At 36.2% G+C, this 19,212-nt stretch overlaps 1 protein-coding gene across 4 annotated transcripts in view; it reads left to right on the top strand.

Moving 5' to 3' along the window:
* LOC101896766 (sodium/hydrogen exchanger 9B2) overlaps positions 1 to 19,212 on the top strand; it is a 195,312-nt gene that overhangs the window by 142,070 nt on the left and 34,030 nt on the right. For all 4 annotated transcript variants that reach the window (XM_059132123.1, XM_011294820.3, XM_011294819.3 and 1 more), the window contains one exon: positions 12,728 to 12,916. In XM_059132123.1, the coding sequence (XP_058988106.1) occupies positions 12,728 to 12,916 (189 nt within the window). The remainder of the gene's footprint in view (positions 1 to 12,727; positions 12,917 to 19,212) is intronic.

Raw genomic sequence — 19,212 nt, 5'->3', positions numbered from 1 at the left:
TATGGGAATGTGTAATAATTAAAGCAAATCGAACAGTTATTTTCAATTTTATGTCGAACTTTTGTGGGGGAGTTACCAGAAGGAGTTGACCGATAAATATCGTGTTCAAATCAGATCTTCGGTTGAGAAAAATATTAGGACATATCAACTTTAAAAAGAATCGTTGACTTCTTTAAATCGTTAAATATTGAAAATGTTGACCCTTTTTTTTTGGGGGGGGTGGTACACCATTATATCCCATCTTCACATCAGATCTTCTGTAAGTAGAAATGTTGAGATGTGTGGAATTTGAAGAGAATTTGTCTTTTATTTAATATTTTATAAAAGTTATAATTATTCCAAAGGTTGACCCTTTGTGGGGGATGTACTAGAAGGAGTGAACGATATCTATCATCCTCATATCAGATATTGCATTGCAAATTATAACCCGTTGTGGGCGAGGTACCAGAGGGACTCGACCGATATATTCTATCTTCATGTCAGTTCTTGTGTTACTAAAAATGTTGGGATGTGTGACATTTGAAGAGAATCGGATGCTTATTTCTTATTTTATGAGAGTAATAATTATTCAAAATGTTGACTCTCTGTGGGGGAGGTGTCAGGAGGATGGGACCTATATTGCCCATCTCCAAAGTCCATGAAAGTCTGGAGCAAATCGGTTACTCCCTTCGAGATATATCGTGCTCACCTTCCAGACAGATGGACGGACACCCCTATGTTCCATTAATCTGGATCGATCAATATAACTTAGAATATGTCAGGTGTTTATATTTTGTAAAGAAGTAAAAAAACATTAAGTTCGGCCGGGCCAAACTTTTAATACCCTCCACCTTAGGATAAAGGAAACATTAGAAGAAATTTGGCAAAAAACATTAAAATGCCGAATATCGGAAGGTATCGTTATATGGGGGCTATAACAAATCGTTGACCTACACATGCAATGTTTCGCCAAAGGAGCAAGAACCCATTATGACCTACAAATACCAATTTTCAACTACCAATTTTCAGAGAAATTCTTGAAAAAAATTTTCAAAAATCATAAAAATACCGAATATTGGGATGTACCGTTATATGGGGACCATATCAAAACGTGAATCTACGCATACAATGTTTCGCCATACGAACTAGCACAGATTATTACCCACAAATACCAATTTTTAGAGAAATCGCTGAAAAAATGTGGCAAAAACCATCAAAATACCGAATATCGGGAGGTACCGTTATATGTGGGCTATACCAAATCATGGACTCATACATGCAATGTTTCGCCACCGGAGCTGAAACCCATTATGACCAACAAATACCAATTTTTAGACAAATCCGTGAAAAAATTTGGCATAAATCATCAAAATACCGAATATCGGGAGGTACCATTATATGGGGACTATACCAGAACGTGGACCGATATATATAATTTTCAAAACCAACCATTCTAGACACAATACAAATTGCTCTGCTAAATTTTGGCGCTCTACGTCAGATAATGTGGGCTGTATCGTGATTTCAACAGACAGACAGACGGACAGACAGAAAGACCGACATCGTTAAATCGACTCAGAATTTTATGCTGATTATGAATATATATACTTTATGGGGTCTACGACGACGACGATATTTAAGGATTTTACAAACGGAATGACAAAGTTAATATACCCTCCTTTCCAAGGTGGAGGGTATAATTAATCCCTAAAATGCCACTAATCTATGTATTCCTTACAAAGTTCTCACCCAATATTTCGTGAATTCCCTCTCAATTTTTTGGGGAAAGTTATAAAAATGTACAGAGTTTAACGATCCACTCCATTACTCCGCATACATTGTCAGATTTTTTTCCAAGACACACACACATATATGCATGCATACATCATTAAATATAACAAAAGCTCAAATTGTTGTCAAATGCATTCAAGAGCTGTATACACATGTGTGTGTGTGTATTCACACATACATACACATCCATATAATACATTTCTTCGTAGAGAGCTAAAATTGAAGGAAATTCCAAGAACGAAACGCATTGAATAGATGTAAAGTATACTACTTTAAGCTGGTTTCTCTGAAATGAGCTTTCTACGAAAATCCTTTAGAATTCTTATGGAAAAAAAGATGAAGAAGAAAAGAAAGACACTGCCTTACCACAGCTTCAGACGACGAACATCGCAAAGCACACACACACAGAGACACATTTAGGAAAAAAAAAGCAAACCAACGAATGAAATTCAACAAAAATACTCAAAGATTTACTATTTGATTTGTTAGATTTATACGTGCGCTTGTGAAACAGATTGTGAAGCTGGAGCAGAGCGGAGGACAAGCGTTAAATAAAAAAAGCAACGAAAGCTTGGAATGCCATTCATCGTAACATTCAAAGAGATAACGATTTTTATTGCTAGAAATTGCATTTATATAAATTAAATTGAATTGTTAAATATTGCGACGCAGAAACTTTTAAAGCGAGGAAAAGAAAGAAAAAAAAAGAACGAAACCAAAACGAAAGAATCTCTTGGCGATGGTTACTTGAAAAACGGAATGTGGGTGGGTGTTCCATTGAAGCCAAGAGAAATTAAATTCTAGAATATTTTCTTTAAAACGAAAATATATTGCTCTTGAAGTATTTATTGTCGATTCTTGTCGTAAAATGTAATTTTATTTGCTTGTCTCACCACAGTTTATGGGAGGTTTGTAATGAATAAAGTTGTATGTACCATGAAATATATGTATATAATGGATAACAATCAAATACCTAATGCGAACTTAAAACAAGTAAAAAAGCTGAATACCCTTCACCATTTGGTACAAATTTGACAAATTTACAAAAAAATAAAATCCCTTAAAAATTCTGTTAAAATGTTAAAAATGCCGAATGTAGCCATAATGCGAAACTTGAAAAATAATATTTTTATAATGTAGCTAAAATCATCAAAATACCGAATATTGGGAGGTACCATGGGGGTTATAAAACGTGGAGCTGCACAGAAAATTTTCTAACTTAAAATATCAAATTTTAAACAATTCCTGTAAATAATGTTGCTAAAATCATCAACATACCGAATATTGGGGGGTACCGACATATAGGGGCAATATGAAGACGTGGACCTACATGGTCCATTTTCTGCTTTATGGTGTAGTATCTATTACGAACTTCAAATACCAAATTGGAAGCAATTCCGGTTAATAATGTTGCTAAAATCATCAAAATACCGCATATCGGGAGGTACAGTTATATGGGGGCTATACGAAGACGTGGACCTACATGGCCCATTTTCAATACCAAAAGTCCTACAGACATAGTACACTAGTGTAAAACTCTATCAACCTACTTCAATCAATCGGAAGCTAGAGTGATTTCCACTTACGGACAGACGGATAGACGGACGGACATTGCTAAATCGACATAGAATTTTAAGTATATATAGAATATATATACTTTGTGGGGTCTAAAATTCGTGGTGTTGAAATGACAAAGTTAATATACCCTCCATACTATGGTGGAGGGTACAAAAAAAAATTATGTTTTAAATGATTTTTAACTATTTTTACGTCGGGTCCAGCCAATCTTTGTTGTTTGCTAACAATTGATTCCTTTATTCCGCTGAACTACCTTACGTATAATCTATATTATACGAATGAATATTCATCATACGCACTAATTGTTTCCAATGTGATGATAATTGATTATTGAAAATGTTTTTTGGGACTGAAGTAAAATTTAATTTTCGCAGACATTTATATACCCTACAACACTAGGTGTCGACGGTATTATAAGTTCGATTGGGTCAAAAATTATGTAACACCTCGAAATATTGATTTTCCACATAGGAAAGTATGTATGGATCTCCCTATGTCGCTGAGCTGAGTCGATCTAGCTATCTATGTCCGTCCGTTCGTCCGTCCATGTTAATTTGTAATCAAACTACAGGTCGCAGCTATGAACCGATCCTCACAAAAATGGAGGTGGGGTTAGGGTCAGAACAGAACAGAACAGAACAGAACCCTATTGGTTTTGGAGATGATTGCAAAATCTTTAGGGTTGAAATGGACCAAAAATAGAAAAATGTCCTGATTTTGCAGTTACCCTAAAGGCCACAATTATGAACCAATCGACCCGCAAATTTACATGCAAATAGAGTTAAGGAGTGGACAGAAGCCTACCAATTTGGACAATATTAAGCGGGTAAGATACACCATAACTTTTATGAAAGACAATAGGAAAATTTCCGCAAATACATTACTAGGTCACCATTTTGTTTTTGTTTTTCAATTTTTGTCATATTTTTTATAGCATGCGATTTTTTAATTTGACATACAATTTTGATTTGTAAATTTTCTAAGTTTTTATACCACGCAACACTAAGTTTTGAGGGTATAATATGCATGTCGCAATTATCGTCCGATCCTCACAAAATTTTGCATGGGGGTAGGGTTTAGGGTCAGAACGGAAAGCCTATTGTTTTTAAGATGTACATTTTAAAAGTTTTCTAATTTTAGAGTCACTCTATAGGCCACAATTGAAAACCAATCGATACGGAATTTCGCATCAGAAGACAGCTAAGGGCAGGGAAGAAGTCTAGCATTTTGGATGAATATTGTATTATATTTAGCTATAAAATGGACCAAAACTTTCGTGTGACAATTATTGGCCAAATTCCCTGGGTCAAAAATCTAAGGGTAACATCGGGGCAGGCCTCTTCGACATCTTATCAAAAACGAAATCTTTCAAAATGGATTTGGACATAAGAACAAGAATCCAAATTTGTATTCAAAATTAGCTAAATATTTGGTTCTCTTTTGTCCAAGGTCGCATATAACCTAAAAGTGATTTTGTCCAACCTGAAGAAAATCTGTTTAGATAGTGCATTTTACGCATCTTAAGGAACCAAACATAGGTGGGCAGTGCCTATCATGTTATACCCTAAACTACTATGTATGAAGCAAAAAATTCCGTAAATCTGAAACCCTTTTACATGGAATAATGGATGAATGTATCTTTCGAGATATATTTGGATACAAAATGCGACCATTTTAAGATATTTCCCAATATTAACGTTAAATATCTAAAATGTTATTATTGAGTTTACAATTGATGTATCAATTTTCAATTATACAAGTGAAAAGGTGTAAGTCGTTGTTACCTACAGAGAAAGGGTGAGACACAAAAACAGCAACAAAGTCAAACGCCATATTTTTTACATTTTTTCGGAAATAGTATCAAATTTTGGAATAAACTTAGAGTTGTTCAAAATTGTCACCTTTGGTACGAAATGTGGCCTTCAAACGGCCAATGAAACCGTCACACCCTGCCCAAATGTTGCTCTGCGGTATTTTGGCCCATTCCTGGCGAATCGCTTGTGATCGACACTTTGGTATATTTTGGTACCAACCTTGCTTTCCAAAATACTCCAGACACAATAGTCACACGTATTGGTATCCGGAGATTTTGATGGTCTTTGGCACGAAATATGGCCTTCAAACGGCAATATCCGCCTGTCTATCTGTCTGTTCGTCTGTCTGTTGTAATCACGCTATCTTTCGCAGGAATGGAGATAGAAGGCTAGAATTTGGCACACATATAGGTCCAGGTTTACATATAGCCCCCATATAACCGCGCCTCCCTATATTCGATATTTTAATGATTTCAGCGACATTATTAACCGAAATTGTTTCAAATTTGGTATTTAAAGTTCGATATGGATACTAGAGCCTAAGACAGAAAATTGTATGTGCAGATCCACGACATCGTATAGCCTCCATATAATGGTATCTCCCAATATTCGGTATTTTGATGATTTTAGCGTCATTATGCACCAGAATTGTCTCAAATTACGTATTTGTAGTTCGTAATGGGAACTACAGTCTATGACAGAAAATTGTATATGCAGGTCCAGGTCTTCGTTTAGGCTCCATATATTACTACCTCCTTATATTCGGTATTTTTTACGATTTTAGGTACAATACTCACCGAAATTGTTTGAGATGTGGTATTTGAAGTTCGTAATGGATGCTACAGCCTGTGACAGAAAATTGTCTATGCTGGTCCAGGTCTTCGCACAGCTCCGACATAACGGTACAATATTTCGATGATTTTAGCTGCATTATTCACTGTTTATTTCAAGTTTCGATTTTGAATATGGTAATGGCATATGACAAACAATGCCTATGTGGGTCCACGTCGTATACACCACTATATAACTACTATTTTAAAATTGTATCAGAATTTTTTAAGGATTTTATTTTTGGACAATTTCCAAATTCGTCCCAAATGGTGGAGGGTATTCAATGTTCGACCCGGCCGAACTTGCTGCTTTTTAACTTGTTTGGTTTTACATAGTTTCAATATTTTCTTCTCAGATCGTTCCATAGGCTACCATAGGGAAATAATCGCAAAAAAAAACTTACCAATTTTGAAATCAACACACTTTCAATATTTTTTCTTGCAATAATCGACTTAATTAAAAATATCCAATATCTAAGATGTTAATTTTCATTTTCTTTAGCATTTCCTCGAAAAAAAAAATTCTAGCTAATCCAAACAACATTACAAATGTTACATTGCTTTTTATTTTCATTCTGTTTTTTGTTTTTGTTGCTTCCATCGAATTTGTTTGGGAGTTTCAGAAAAAAGCAAGGAAAACATTCTCAAATAACATCTGCCATTTGCAAAATCAAAATTTCATTAATTTTTGATTTGTTCCTTGGGCAATGGGAAGTGAATGTGGCAAGTTACAACATTTCGTTGGTATTCATTTTTTCGGAGTTAATTCTGTTTTCTTTTCTAGATTCTATTTTTTTTTTTTTGATTTTCTATGAATGTGTTTTGTTGCTATATACAACAACATGATATTCATCATGTAATTTTAACAAGGCCCAAAGGTCCTAGCATCGATAGTATCACCAATCTGCATTGAAAGACAGGCATCATGTGTCCAGAAATCTACTGGACTGGCATAACCCATCGACAACACTTGCTCTGGATGGCTAAAATGGAAAAAGAACAGAAAACAAAAACTGGAAAAAGGAAAAAAATCTATTTCACACACACACCCACCCACACTCACACCACACACAAGGAATTTATCACATTCCGAAAATCTGTGTTAAGAGAAAACTTCACACAGAAACACAAATAGAACTACAAATTGAAATGGCAGGCAGTAGCATTGCAAAGCAAAGCAATTCAAATGGAAATCACAAGAAGCGTTGGAAGCTGCAGCAGTCGTAGTTGCTGAGTAACAAAAACTCAGGCTAACTATGAATGAAATTTTTCGAGCCTAACCAACATAAATAACTGCTGGAGTTTTACACAATTTCCACAGCAGGGAAACGCAACGCAATGCAACACCACCAGCAACAACAAAAGCAAGAACAAGCGAAAAGAATACCCTCCACCATTTGGAACGAATTTGGAAATTTTCAAAAAAAAAAAAAAAAAATCTTAAAAAATTATCTTTAAATTTTAAAAATACCAAATATATCCGCTATATTGGGGTCTATACGACATAGGCATTGTTTGTCATAAGCCATTACCATATTCAAATTCGAAACTTGAAATAAACTGTGAATAATATAGCTAAAATCTTCAAAATATCGTATCGTAGGGAGGTACCGTTATATCGGAACTGTGTGAAGACCTAGACCTGCATAGACAATTTTCAGTCACAGGCTGTAGCATCCATTACGAACTTCAAATACCACATCTCAAACAATTTCGGTGGGTATTGTACCTAAAATCATCAAAATACCGAATATAGGGAGGTACTGGTATGTGGGGCCTGTACGAAGACCTGGACCTGCATAGACAATTTTCTGTCACAATGAAACAATTCTGGTGAATAATGACGCTAAAATCATCAAAATACCGAATATTGGGAGGTACCATTATATGGGGGCTATATGAAGACGTGGACCTGCACAGACAATTTTCTGTCTTAGGCTGTAGTATCTATTTGGAACTTCAAATACCAAATTTGAAACAATTCCGGTGAATAATGTCGCTAAAATCATCAAAATACCGAATATCGGGAGGTACCGTTATATGGGAGCTATACGATGACACGTACCTGCACAGATAATCTCCTGTCATAGGCTGTAGCATCCGTTACGAACTTCAAATACCACATTTGAAACAATTCCGGTGAATAAATTCGGTAAAATCATCAAAATATCGAACATCGGGAGGTACTGTTATATGGGGCTATACGAAGACGTGGATCATCACATACAATCTTCTGTGATAGACTGTAGTATCCATTACGAACTTCAAATACCAAATTTGGAACAATTCTGGTGAAAAATGTTGCTAAAATCATTAAAATACCGAATATCTGGGGGTACCGTTATATGGAGGCTATACGAAGACGTGGACCTGCACAGGCAATTTTCTGTCTTAGGGTGTAGTATCCCCTTTGAACTTCAAATAACAAATTTGAAACAATTCCGGTGAATAATGTCGCTAAAAACATCAAAATACCACATAACGGTATGTGGGGACTATATGAAGACGTTGACCTACATGGCCCATTACGAACTTAACCTGCCTACTGGAAAAATAAACATGTGTGCAAATTTTTTTAAATCGTCTTAGAATTTTACGCTGATCAAGAATATATATATTTTGTTGGGTCTGACATGGGTATTTCGAGGAGTTACAAACGGAATGACAAAGTTAATATACCCTCCACAGTATGGTGGAGGGTATAAAAAAAAAAAGAAAATCCAACCGAATAACAAACATCATGGCTAAAAACCAAACTAAACTGGCGTTGTTTGTGTCTGGGCCTTCTCTAAACCCCAGCAACGAACCAACCAACCATCCAACCAAACTGAAACAACAACAACATCAGCAGCAGCAATGGAAAGCCAAGCCTAGTACCAGTCCAATTTCACCAGTTCATCTAGAAATGTACATATGTTGCATTCACCGAAACTATTTTATGGTCACAAAATAACATTTATACAGCTGTGCTACTCACGCAAAATCGCCCCAAATTTTTTGTTTTGCTCCCGTGGCCCACCTCCAACCCTCCCCCGCAAAGCTTCGACAAAATATTCTATTGTTGCACTACCCAGAACAATTGATTTGATGTGGCATTTTTTGCAAAACACACACATTTATTTGTATAAACGGTTGTTTGCCTTTAAATGTTTTAGTTCGATCTGTCATTTAAATAATAGGTTTTGTCATTTAAAATATATAACCATTTAGGGATTGTATCGTAATAGTACTTTGAAAAATTCCTCATGCTTACCTTTGATATGGAGATGGAAAACAATGACTAAATTTAAATATAGCTCCGATTAATTGTGCACCAAATGGCCAATATCAGTCCTAATGACCTGAATTTTAGCACATCCGACCGAATTCAGTCTAGAAGCAAGTACATTAAATATGGAGAAAATCGGTTTAGATATTACAATAACTCCCCTATACAGGGTAAGATGCTGGCATTTCCATTGCGCGCTGGAAATGAAGCGAGGAACCTCATTTTGTAACCATTCTTGGGTGGCGCATGCTGAGTGCTATGGTAATGAGTCCAGTTGGAAAGTCCAAGGTGTGCGGCCAAAATGTTTGGTTGCCCAATGCTTTAATACACCCTCCAAAATATTTTCGTGATAATATTCGGCATTTATTCTGATACCACGGTCGATTAATACGAGCGGAGAGCGACCATCGGCTGTTATGGCGGCCTATGCCATCACCATGGCCGGCGCTTGAAATTTTTGGAATTTCAATGGCTTTGCCCCGAGCTCATTTTTCAATATTTTCCGAATGGAATATTACAATATGTTCAGCTCATGAGCCATTTTTCGGTCACTGTGACGCGGTTTACCATCAAGTCGCTTCTTTATTTTTCGCACCATTTCTGCTGATGTTGCTGTTTTCTTCCGTCCACTTCTTTGACGGCGGGCTACACTACCAGTATCAAGGTAACGAGCGATGTTATGAGACACAAAAGATTTATTCACATGGGTGCTCTTAGCCATAGCCACTTGTGGTTTTCCAGCCAAATATAAAGAGATCACACTATCACGCTTGAATTCCATCAGAAATAACTTTTTTTCTGGAAAATTCTCACCAAAATGATGTTGTACTCTTGTTAAAAATTCAATGAGCTGTTACTGGAATAATTTTAACAGCTGTCGGACGAGTGGCTTAGAAATGACAGTAGTCTGAAATTGGTTGCAGTTTTTTCATCTTACCCTCTTTAAAAGATGTGAAAAGTGGGTGAAACTTGTGACCTTATTTTAGGTAATTGGCAATATCAGCTTTCGAAACGCAGATATATGTGTCTTCTGTTTTTACCTCAACTTCCATATTCGATTGGGGTCATGGAAAATGTATTTTTTGCGTACTGTTTTGAAGATTTAGACTTCTGATAGAAGTTAATGACAAATAATTTTGTAGAATATTTTGAATTTCGATGCGATTTAAAAGTCGGTATTGCTGACAGATATATACCCTTAGCCTATGTTCGATTAAATAATCGAAATATATTTGACTAGTGTTACAATTCTTCAAACGTTTGACCCTGTATGGCGCAGGTTCCGAAGGAATGGGCCAATATTGTCCACTTCGTATCGGACCCAAAAATATGATATAAATATTCCGACGTTCCTGGTATAGATTATATCGACTCACTCCTTCACTTTATATGAGATCTGTAATAATTTTTAGAAAATGTTAAAATGTGCGTGATGTACCAGATAGAGTCTACCGAAATATTCCATTTTTATACTTTATCTGATACAAATAAAAAATATTGAGCGAAATATTGGGCAAAATTACTAAAAAGGTTATTTATTTGCAATTTTATGCGAAATCATAAATTCCGATAAATTTCATATTCATATCAGGCTTCTTATTGAGAGAAATATTTGAGCATACCAAGTAGTAAAGAATTGCTAAATTGTTTCGAAAGTTATGACAGATAAAATTATTGAAAATTGTGACCCTTTGTGGGTGAGGTACCGGAAGGGGTTCCCAGATATATATCAACTTCACAACAGATCTTGTGTTGGCAAAAATATTTGTATGTGTGAGATTTGAAGAGAGTTGGATGCTTATTTCGCTTTATTTGAGTGTTTGGTTTTTCAAAATCTTGAAACCTATGTATGGGGAATGTACCAGAAGAAACTATTGAAACTATTGAGATGTGCCAAGACTAAATGGAATCGGATGTTAATTTGGCGTTTTATGAGCTTCGTAGGTATTCAAAAATTCGACACTTTGTAGGGGAGGTACCAGAAGGAGTGGACCTATACATCCCATGTCAACACCAGATCTTGGGTTTATAAAAATATTGGAATGTGGAAAATTTGAAGACGTTCAGATCCTTACATCACATTTTATAAGAGTTAAAAATGTCAAAATGTTGACCCTTTTAGGGGAGGTACTTGATGGAGTGGACCGATACTGTCCATTTTAGCACACGACCTAGCACTGACGCAAATATTGGGATTTGCAAAATTCGAGCAAAATCGATTTATTGCTTCTCTTTATGTGCATAAAATATTTTTTTTTAATTTCGACCTTTTGTGGGGGAGGTACCCGAAGGACTGAACCGAGCCAGACCTTGGCCTAATAAAATTATTGGGATGTGTGAAATTTAAAGACTGTCGGACTCTTACATCACATTTTATAAGAGTTGTAATTATTCAAAATTTTGACCCTTTGTGGGGGAGGTACTTGATGGAGTGGACCGATATTGTCCATTTTTGCACCTGACCTAGCACTGATGAAAATATTATTATTTTAAAAGTTCGAGCAAAATCGGATTATCCTTTCTCTTTCTGTGCAATAAATTCGTTTCTTTGAAAATTTTGACATTTTGTGTGGGAGGTACCAGAAGGAGTGAACCGATATTGCCCATCTCCGAACTCGATCTAAGTTTGACAAAAATATTACGATGTACCACGTTTGGATCAGATCGGATACTTCCTTCGAGAGTTATTGTGCGCATCAGCCAGCCAGACAGACGGACGGACGGACGGACATCGGAAGATCGACTCCAAATGTTCTGGAACGGATTTGGTCCAAAGAGACCTAGGGTCTAAAACCGTTATTTCGACTAGGCACGACCGTATTAAATGATATATACCCTCTGTAGCCATATGGCTGAAGGTATAAAAGACAAAAGACACTCTTGTTGACTCTCTTGAGGATTAATATTTTTTAGATTGAAATAATCCTCGTATTGTTATATGTAATATTCCGATAAACGTTAGCATCTGTTGTTAGCACTACTTCCATACTTAAGTGTTGTTATATTTTGAATTGCTATCAAATTTTTCAGCAGAGTCAAGCCCCAATATTTAGGAATTTTGAGACATTTTATTACCCTTGGTGGATGAGTCGATCTTAACCACGGTTATATTTGTTTCCAACCACTGCGAATACTTTGATTTTCATAAGTGTGAAGAGGGTCTCTTTTTTTATAAGACCTTAAAACAATTATATACACATTTTAATGTTATTATAGGATTATTTATGGTAAAAATAGGTTTATGTATTCATACTACGAATACAGTTTAATTACTTTAAGCATAATATGCAAACCATATATATACACCCATACACAATTTATCCTACATTCCTCTCAGCGTTACATTTTATCTTAAATAATTTATGTGAATATGCCGCTTGCTTTCAACAACCATGTTTTTTAATGTTGTCTTTCCGTTTTTCTGATTTGTTTTTCTCTCTCTCTCTTTCTTCATTTCTCTTTCACAGACCTATGTAAATGGCCTACGTTTTGTCTTGACCGTCTTGGGTGGCACCATCGCTGTAATGGGCAGTAAAGCTATCAAGTATCCATCAGCAGGCGCCTTGGGCTGTGTAACAGTTGCCTTCGTAGCCGGAATTGGATGGAAGCGTCAACAAGCCAAAATGACGCCACAACAACGGCAAACATATGAAAATGTAAGTTTATGAAGAAAATAAAAAATAAAATCTGTCGTCGTTCGTTTTATTAACTCTTTCATACTTTCGTTACGGTCTACAATTGGTAATAACATATGTGTGTGCGCCTTTTTTGCAATATTTTTTGCTAGTTATTATCGCAGTCGTTTAAAGTGATGTAAAATGAAATTGGAAATGTTTGAAAATGTTAATGGTGGCAAGGAATATAAATGTTGTGGCAGAATATGTTTGGTGTGTTTAAAGAAAAAAAGGATTAAAGCCATTTGAAAGAAAACAAATAGTAAGTTCGGCCGGGCCGACATTGAATAGCCTGCATCATTTGAAAAGAATTTATAAATTTTACAAAAAAAAAAAAATGTAAACAAGTTAAAAAGCAGTAAGTTCGGCCGGGCCGAACTTTAAATACCCTCCACCATTTGGAACGAATTTGGAAATTTTCAAAAAAAAAATCCTTAAAAATTTTGCTAAAATCTTTAAAAAGTTAAAAAGCAGTAAGTTCGGCCGGGCCGTACTTTAAATACCATCCACCATTTTGAACGAATTTGGAAATTTTCAAAAAATAAAATCCTTAAAAAATTCTGTTAAATTTTAAAAATACCGAATATTGCCTTTATATTGGGGTCTATATGACGTGGACCTACATAGGCATTGTTTGTCATCAGCCATTACTATATCGCTAAACTCATTAAAATATCGAATATTGGGAGGTACGGTTATATGGGGGCTATACGAAAACGTGGACCTGCACAGACAATTTTCAGTCTTAGGCTGTAGTTTCCATTACGAACTTAACATACCAAATTTGAAACAATTCCGGTTTATAATGTCCTTAAAATCATCAAAATACCGAATATCGGGAGGTAACGTTATATGGGGGCTATACGAAAACGTGGACCTGCACAGACAATTTTCTGTCATAGGCTGTAGTATCTATGACGAACTTCAAATACCAAATTTGAACCAATTCCGGTTAATAAAGTCGTTATAATCATCAAAATGCCGAATATCGTGGGTTCCGTTATATGGGGGTTATACGAAAACGTGGACCTGCACAGACAATTTTCAGTCTTAGGCTGTAGTATCCATTACGAACTTCCAGTGCCAAATTTGCTAAAATTCCGGTTAATAATGTCGCTAAAATCATCAAAATACCAAATATCGGGAGGTACCGTTATATGGGTGCTATACGAAAACGTGGACCTCCACAGACAATTTTCTGTCATGGATGTAGTTTCCATTACGAACTTCAAATACCAAATTTGAAACAATTCCGGTTAATAATGTCGCTAAAATCATCAAAATACCGAATATCAGGAGGTACCGTTATATGGGGGCTATACGAAGACGTGGACCTGCACTAACAATTTTCTGTCATAAGCTGTAGTTTCCAGTGCGAACTTCAAGTGCCAAGTTTACTAAAATTCCGGTTAATAATGTCGCTAAAATCATTAAAATACCGAATATCGGGAGGTACCGGTATATGGGGGCTATACGAAAACGTGGACCTGCACAGACAATTTTCTGTCATAGGATGGAGTTTCCATTACGAACTTCAAATACCAAATTTAAAACAATTCCGGTTATTAATGTCGCTAAAATCATCAAAATACCGAATATAGGGAGGTACTGATATATGAGACCTATACGAAGACGTGAACCTGCACAGACAATTTTCTGTCACAGGCTGTAGTATCCATTACGAACTTCAAATACCAAATGTGAAACAGTTCCGGTTAATAATGTCGCTAAAATCATCAAAATACCGAATATAGGGAGGTACTGATATATGGGGCCTATACGAAAACGTGTACCTGCACAGACAATTTTCAGTCCTAGGCTGTAGTATCTATTACAAACTCTTAATACCGAATTTGAAACGATTCCCGTAAATAATGTCGCTAAAATCATCAAAATACCGAATATCTGGAGGTACCGTTATATGGGGCTATACGAAAACGTGGACCTGCACAGACAATTTTCTGTCATAGGCTGTAGTATCTGTTACAAACTCTTAATACCGAATTTGAAACAATTCCGGTGAATAATATCGCTAAAATCATCAAAATACCGAATGTAGGAGGGTACCGATATATGGGGGTTATACACTGTCTTGGACTTGCGTACGCAATTTTCTGTCATAGAACCTATTACCCACTATCGTTACGAAATTTGAAACGATTCCCGTAAATCATAAAAATACTGAATATCGCGAGGTGCCGTTATATGGGGGGCTATACGAAGACGTAGACCTGCACAGACAATTTTTTGTCTTAGGCGGTAGTATCCATTACGAACTTCAAATACCAAATTTAAAAAAAATATTCCAGTGAAAAATGTCGCTAATATCTTCAAAATACTCAATATAGGGAGGTGTAGGTATATGGGGCCTATTAGTAAACGTGGACCTATATAGCCCATTTAAAAACCAAACGTCCTGTTTTTACACATTTTAATACAATTTTATCAATCCACTTCAATTCGTTCGGAAGCTATAGTGATTTCCACAGACGGGCAGACAGTCGGACTGTCATCGCTGATCAAGTGGGGTCCAAAATATATATTTCGAGGTGTTACAAACGGAATGATAAACTTAACGTACACCATGGTGGAGGGTATAAAAAGTATAAAAAGTTAAATAACTTTATTAACTTCTTTTGGAAATCACAAAATTCTTTTTTTTTGTTTTTGTTTTGTAAAAATTCGTTCTTTTTTTTTTTTTGAAAGTTTTACCAGTCACAGTTGTTCTGGGCAATTGCCTTGTGTATCGCCTCATTATCGTCCTTATATTAAATTTAAAATTTGACCCAATTTTTATAATCAAATCCAAACGAACTTTAAGTAGACTTTGATGTACATCGTTTTGTTTTGGCCAAAATTTAAAAAAAAAAAAAAACAATTTAAAACTTACATTTAATTTCCCCACCGCTTTGTTGCCAAACAAAACTGGTCCAGCTAACCACAAAACTAGTTTCATCTTCAGCACACATTGACGAGGCTGCTTGCCTTTTTTGGAGCTGGCCAAAACCCAAGCAAATTCAATAAACATTAACAAATTAAATGCCTCCAGGCAGAAAGTGAACGGATTAGGGGTTTGCAAATTTTATTGGTGAAATTAAATTTGTTTTGAGAGAGAGAGTGTGTGTTGGCGTGTGTGTGTAAGGAAGGTATTGGCCCTGCTCAATGCATTGAAAGTTGAATGCATTTTGTTGCTAAGCCTTGCATCCATCCCATCCTATTGAGCTTAGCTAGCCAGCCAGCTAACAACAACTAAACGTTATAGTTTAAAAGTTAAAAACATATTTCATGATAAAATGTAAAACAACAACGAAATTGTTGTTGCGGAAGCAAACAATATTGAAAAATTAACTTTTAATTGACTTTACGAATATATATTTTTTTTGGAGAATTAGAAATTTTAGTAAATTAAATTTATATTAAAAATTGAAAGTTGTGCTGGAAATTAAAAATAAAAACATACTAAGAGGCAAACGATTGCAATACTAAATTTAAATCACATTTGGGCCCAAAAGTATGCAATCAAAATTGATGGAAATGTGTGGGAATCAAAATGAAAGATCTAATGTCTGTTGGATTAGGCTAATTGGGTGCCCCTCTCTATTTCAGACATGGATGTACGCTGGGTTACTTTTTAACATTTTTTGAATATTTTACATGAAAAAGATAAAAGAAAAAATATAATTCCCATCGGAATTATATCGAAATGCATTTGTAGGTCAATCACCTATGATATATAAATACAGGGTAAGATAAAAAACTGCAACAAAGTCAAACGCCATAATTATTAAATTTTTTTTAAATTATAAAAAAATGTCGGAAATAACATCAAATTTTAGAATAAGTTTAGATTTGTTCGAATTGGTCACCTTTGGCACGAATTTTGGCCTTCAAACGACCAATTGAAATCGTCACACGCTGCCCGAATGTTGCTCTGCGATATTTTGGCTCATTCCCGGCGAAGCGCTTGCTTGAGGTGATAGACGCTTTGGTATTTTTGAATTACCTTGCTTTCCAAAATACCTCAGATACAACAGTCCAACGGATTGGTATCCGGAGATTATTGTGGCAATTGTGCGCTGGAAATCAAGCGAGGAACCTCATTTTGTAACCATTCTTGGGTGGCGCGTGCTGAGTGCGATGATGCTGAGTCCTGTTGAATTGTCGAAGGTCTGCGGCCAAAATGTTTGAGTGCCCAAGGCTTCACCCTCCAAAATATTTTCGCGATAATATTCGGCATTTATTATGATGGTCGATTAATACGAGCGGAGAGCGACCATCGGCTGTTATGGCGGCCCACACCATCACCATGGCCGGCGCTTGAGTTCTGGTGGCCAACCAAAGGTGCACATTTGCAACTGGCCTCTTAGGCAAGTAAACACGATCATTTTGTTTGTTTACAAACTGCTGGACAACGAATGTTTTCTCATCGGAGAAAACCAAATTCGGCAGTTCACCACTTTCGGCCAAGCGAAGCAACTCTTTACCTCTGTTGAGTCTATTTTCTTTCGTTGCGGTGTAACTTTTTGGAATTTTAATGGCTTTAATCCGAGCTCATGTTTTAATATTTGCCGAATAGAATATTGCGATATGTTCAGCTCACGAGCCATTTTTCGTCCACTACGACGCGGGTTGCGATCAAGTCGCTTCTTTACTTTTCGAACCATTTCTGCTGATGTTGCTGTTTTCTTGACCTCGGGCTCCGCTACCAGTATCACGGTAACGAGCGATGGTACGAGACTCAAAAAATTTATTCACATTTAAATGCTCTAAGTGGTGGTTTTCAAGCCAAATATAAAGAAATAACATCACGCTTGTATTCCATCACGAATAACTTTTCCTGAAAATTCTCACCAAAGTACGTTTGTAAACAATAAAATGAGCTGTCATTGGAATACTTTTAACAGCTGTCGGGCGACTGGCTTAGAAATGACAGCAGTCTGAAATTGGTTGCAGTTTTTTCATCTCGCCCTGTATAAATCTAACATGGCATTTAATGGCAGTAGTCTGGTAGTACTAAAATCAAATCCCATTAGGGGCCAAAAGTATCCATTCAAAATGGATGGAAATGTTAGGGGGGAATATGTCCGTTTCAGGACATTATCAAACTTAAATCGAGTTCGGAGATGGGCAATATCGGTCCACTCCTTCTGGTGCCTCCACTACGAAGGCTCTAAATTCTAATATTTGCCAGGTGACAGGTGCGAAATTGGACAATATCGGTCCACTCCATCCAATACCCTCCCCCAAAAAAAGGGTCAAAATTTTTAATAATTACAAATCTTATAAAATGTGAAGTAAGAGTCCGATTGCCTTTTGTTTTTATTAACTCCTTCTGGCACCTCCCCCACAAAGGGTCACAATTATGAATATTCATGAAGTTTATCATACACGAAGTTAACATCCGATCCATTCAGACTTGGTACATCTGAATATTTTCATCAACACAAGATCTGTTATAAAAATGGTAGAGTTCAGAAAGTTTCGAATAACAAAAACGATCATAAAATCCGAATTAAGCTTCTGGCCCTCTTCAAATTATACACATTACAATATTTTTATTAACCCAAGGTATGGTGGGAAGATGGAATATATCGGTCCACTTTTTCTGGTACCTCCACCACAAAGGGTCAAAATTTTGAATATCCATGAACGCGAAATTAAAATAAAACGCGAAATTAACATCTGATTCCATTCTGATTTGCTGCATCTCAATATTTCTATCATTACAAGATCTGTTATATAGATGGTAGAGATAGGATCATCTCTGTCGGCAAAACCCACTGATACCTGTTAACTTGTTTTACGAGATCTTACTAGACATTTTTTTTAATTATACCCTACAACACTATGTGTTGGGGGTATTATAAGTTTGATTGGGCCAAAAATTATGTAACACCTCGAAATATTGATTTCCCACATAGGAAAGTATATATGGATCTTCCTAGCTCGCCGAGTTGAGTCGATCTAGCTATGTATGTCCGTCCGTCCGTCTGTCCGTCTGTCCGTCTGTCCGTCTGTCCATGTTAATTTGTAATCACTCTACAGGTCGCAATTATGGCCCGATCTCCACAAAATTTAGAATGGAGGTGGGGCTAGGGTCGGAATAGAACCCTATTTCTTTTGGAGATGATCGCATAATTTTTAGGGGTCGAAATGGACCAAAAACTGAAAAAATGTCGGATTTTGCAGTAGCTTTACAGGTCGCAATTATAGACCAATCGACGCGGAACTTCGCATGTGGCTAGAGTTTAGGGCGGGGAAGAAGCCTACCAATTTGG

The sequence above is a fragment of the Musca domestica genome, unplaced genomic scaffold, assembly GCF_030504385.1.
Source record: "Musca domestica strain aabys unplaced genomic scaffold, Musca_domestica.polishedcontigs.V.1.1 1, whole genome shotgun sequence".
NCBI classification, from domain to species: domain Eukaryota; kingdom Metazoa; phylum Arthropoda; class Insecta; order Diptera; family Muscidae; genus Musca; species Musca domestica.
Note: the sequence above shows the minus strand (reverse complement) of the source record. Positions and strands in the feature narration are given on the sequence as shown.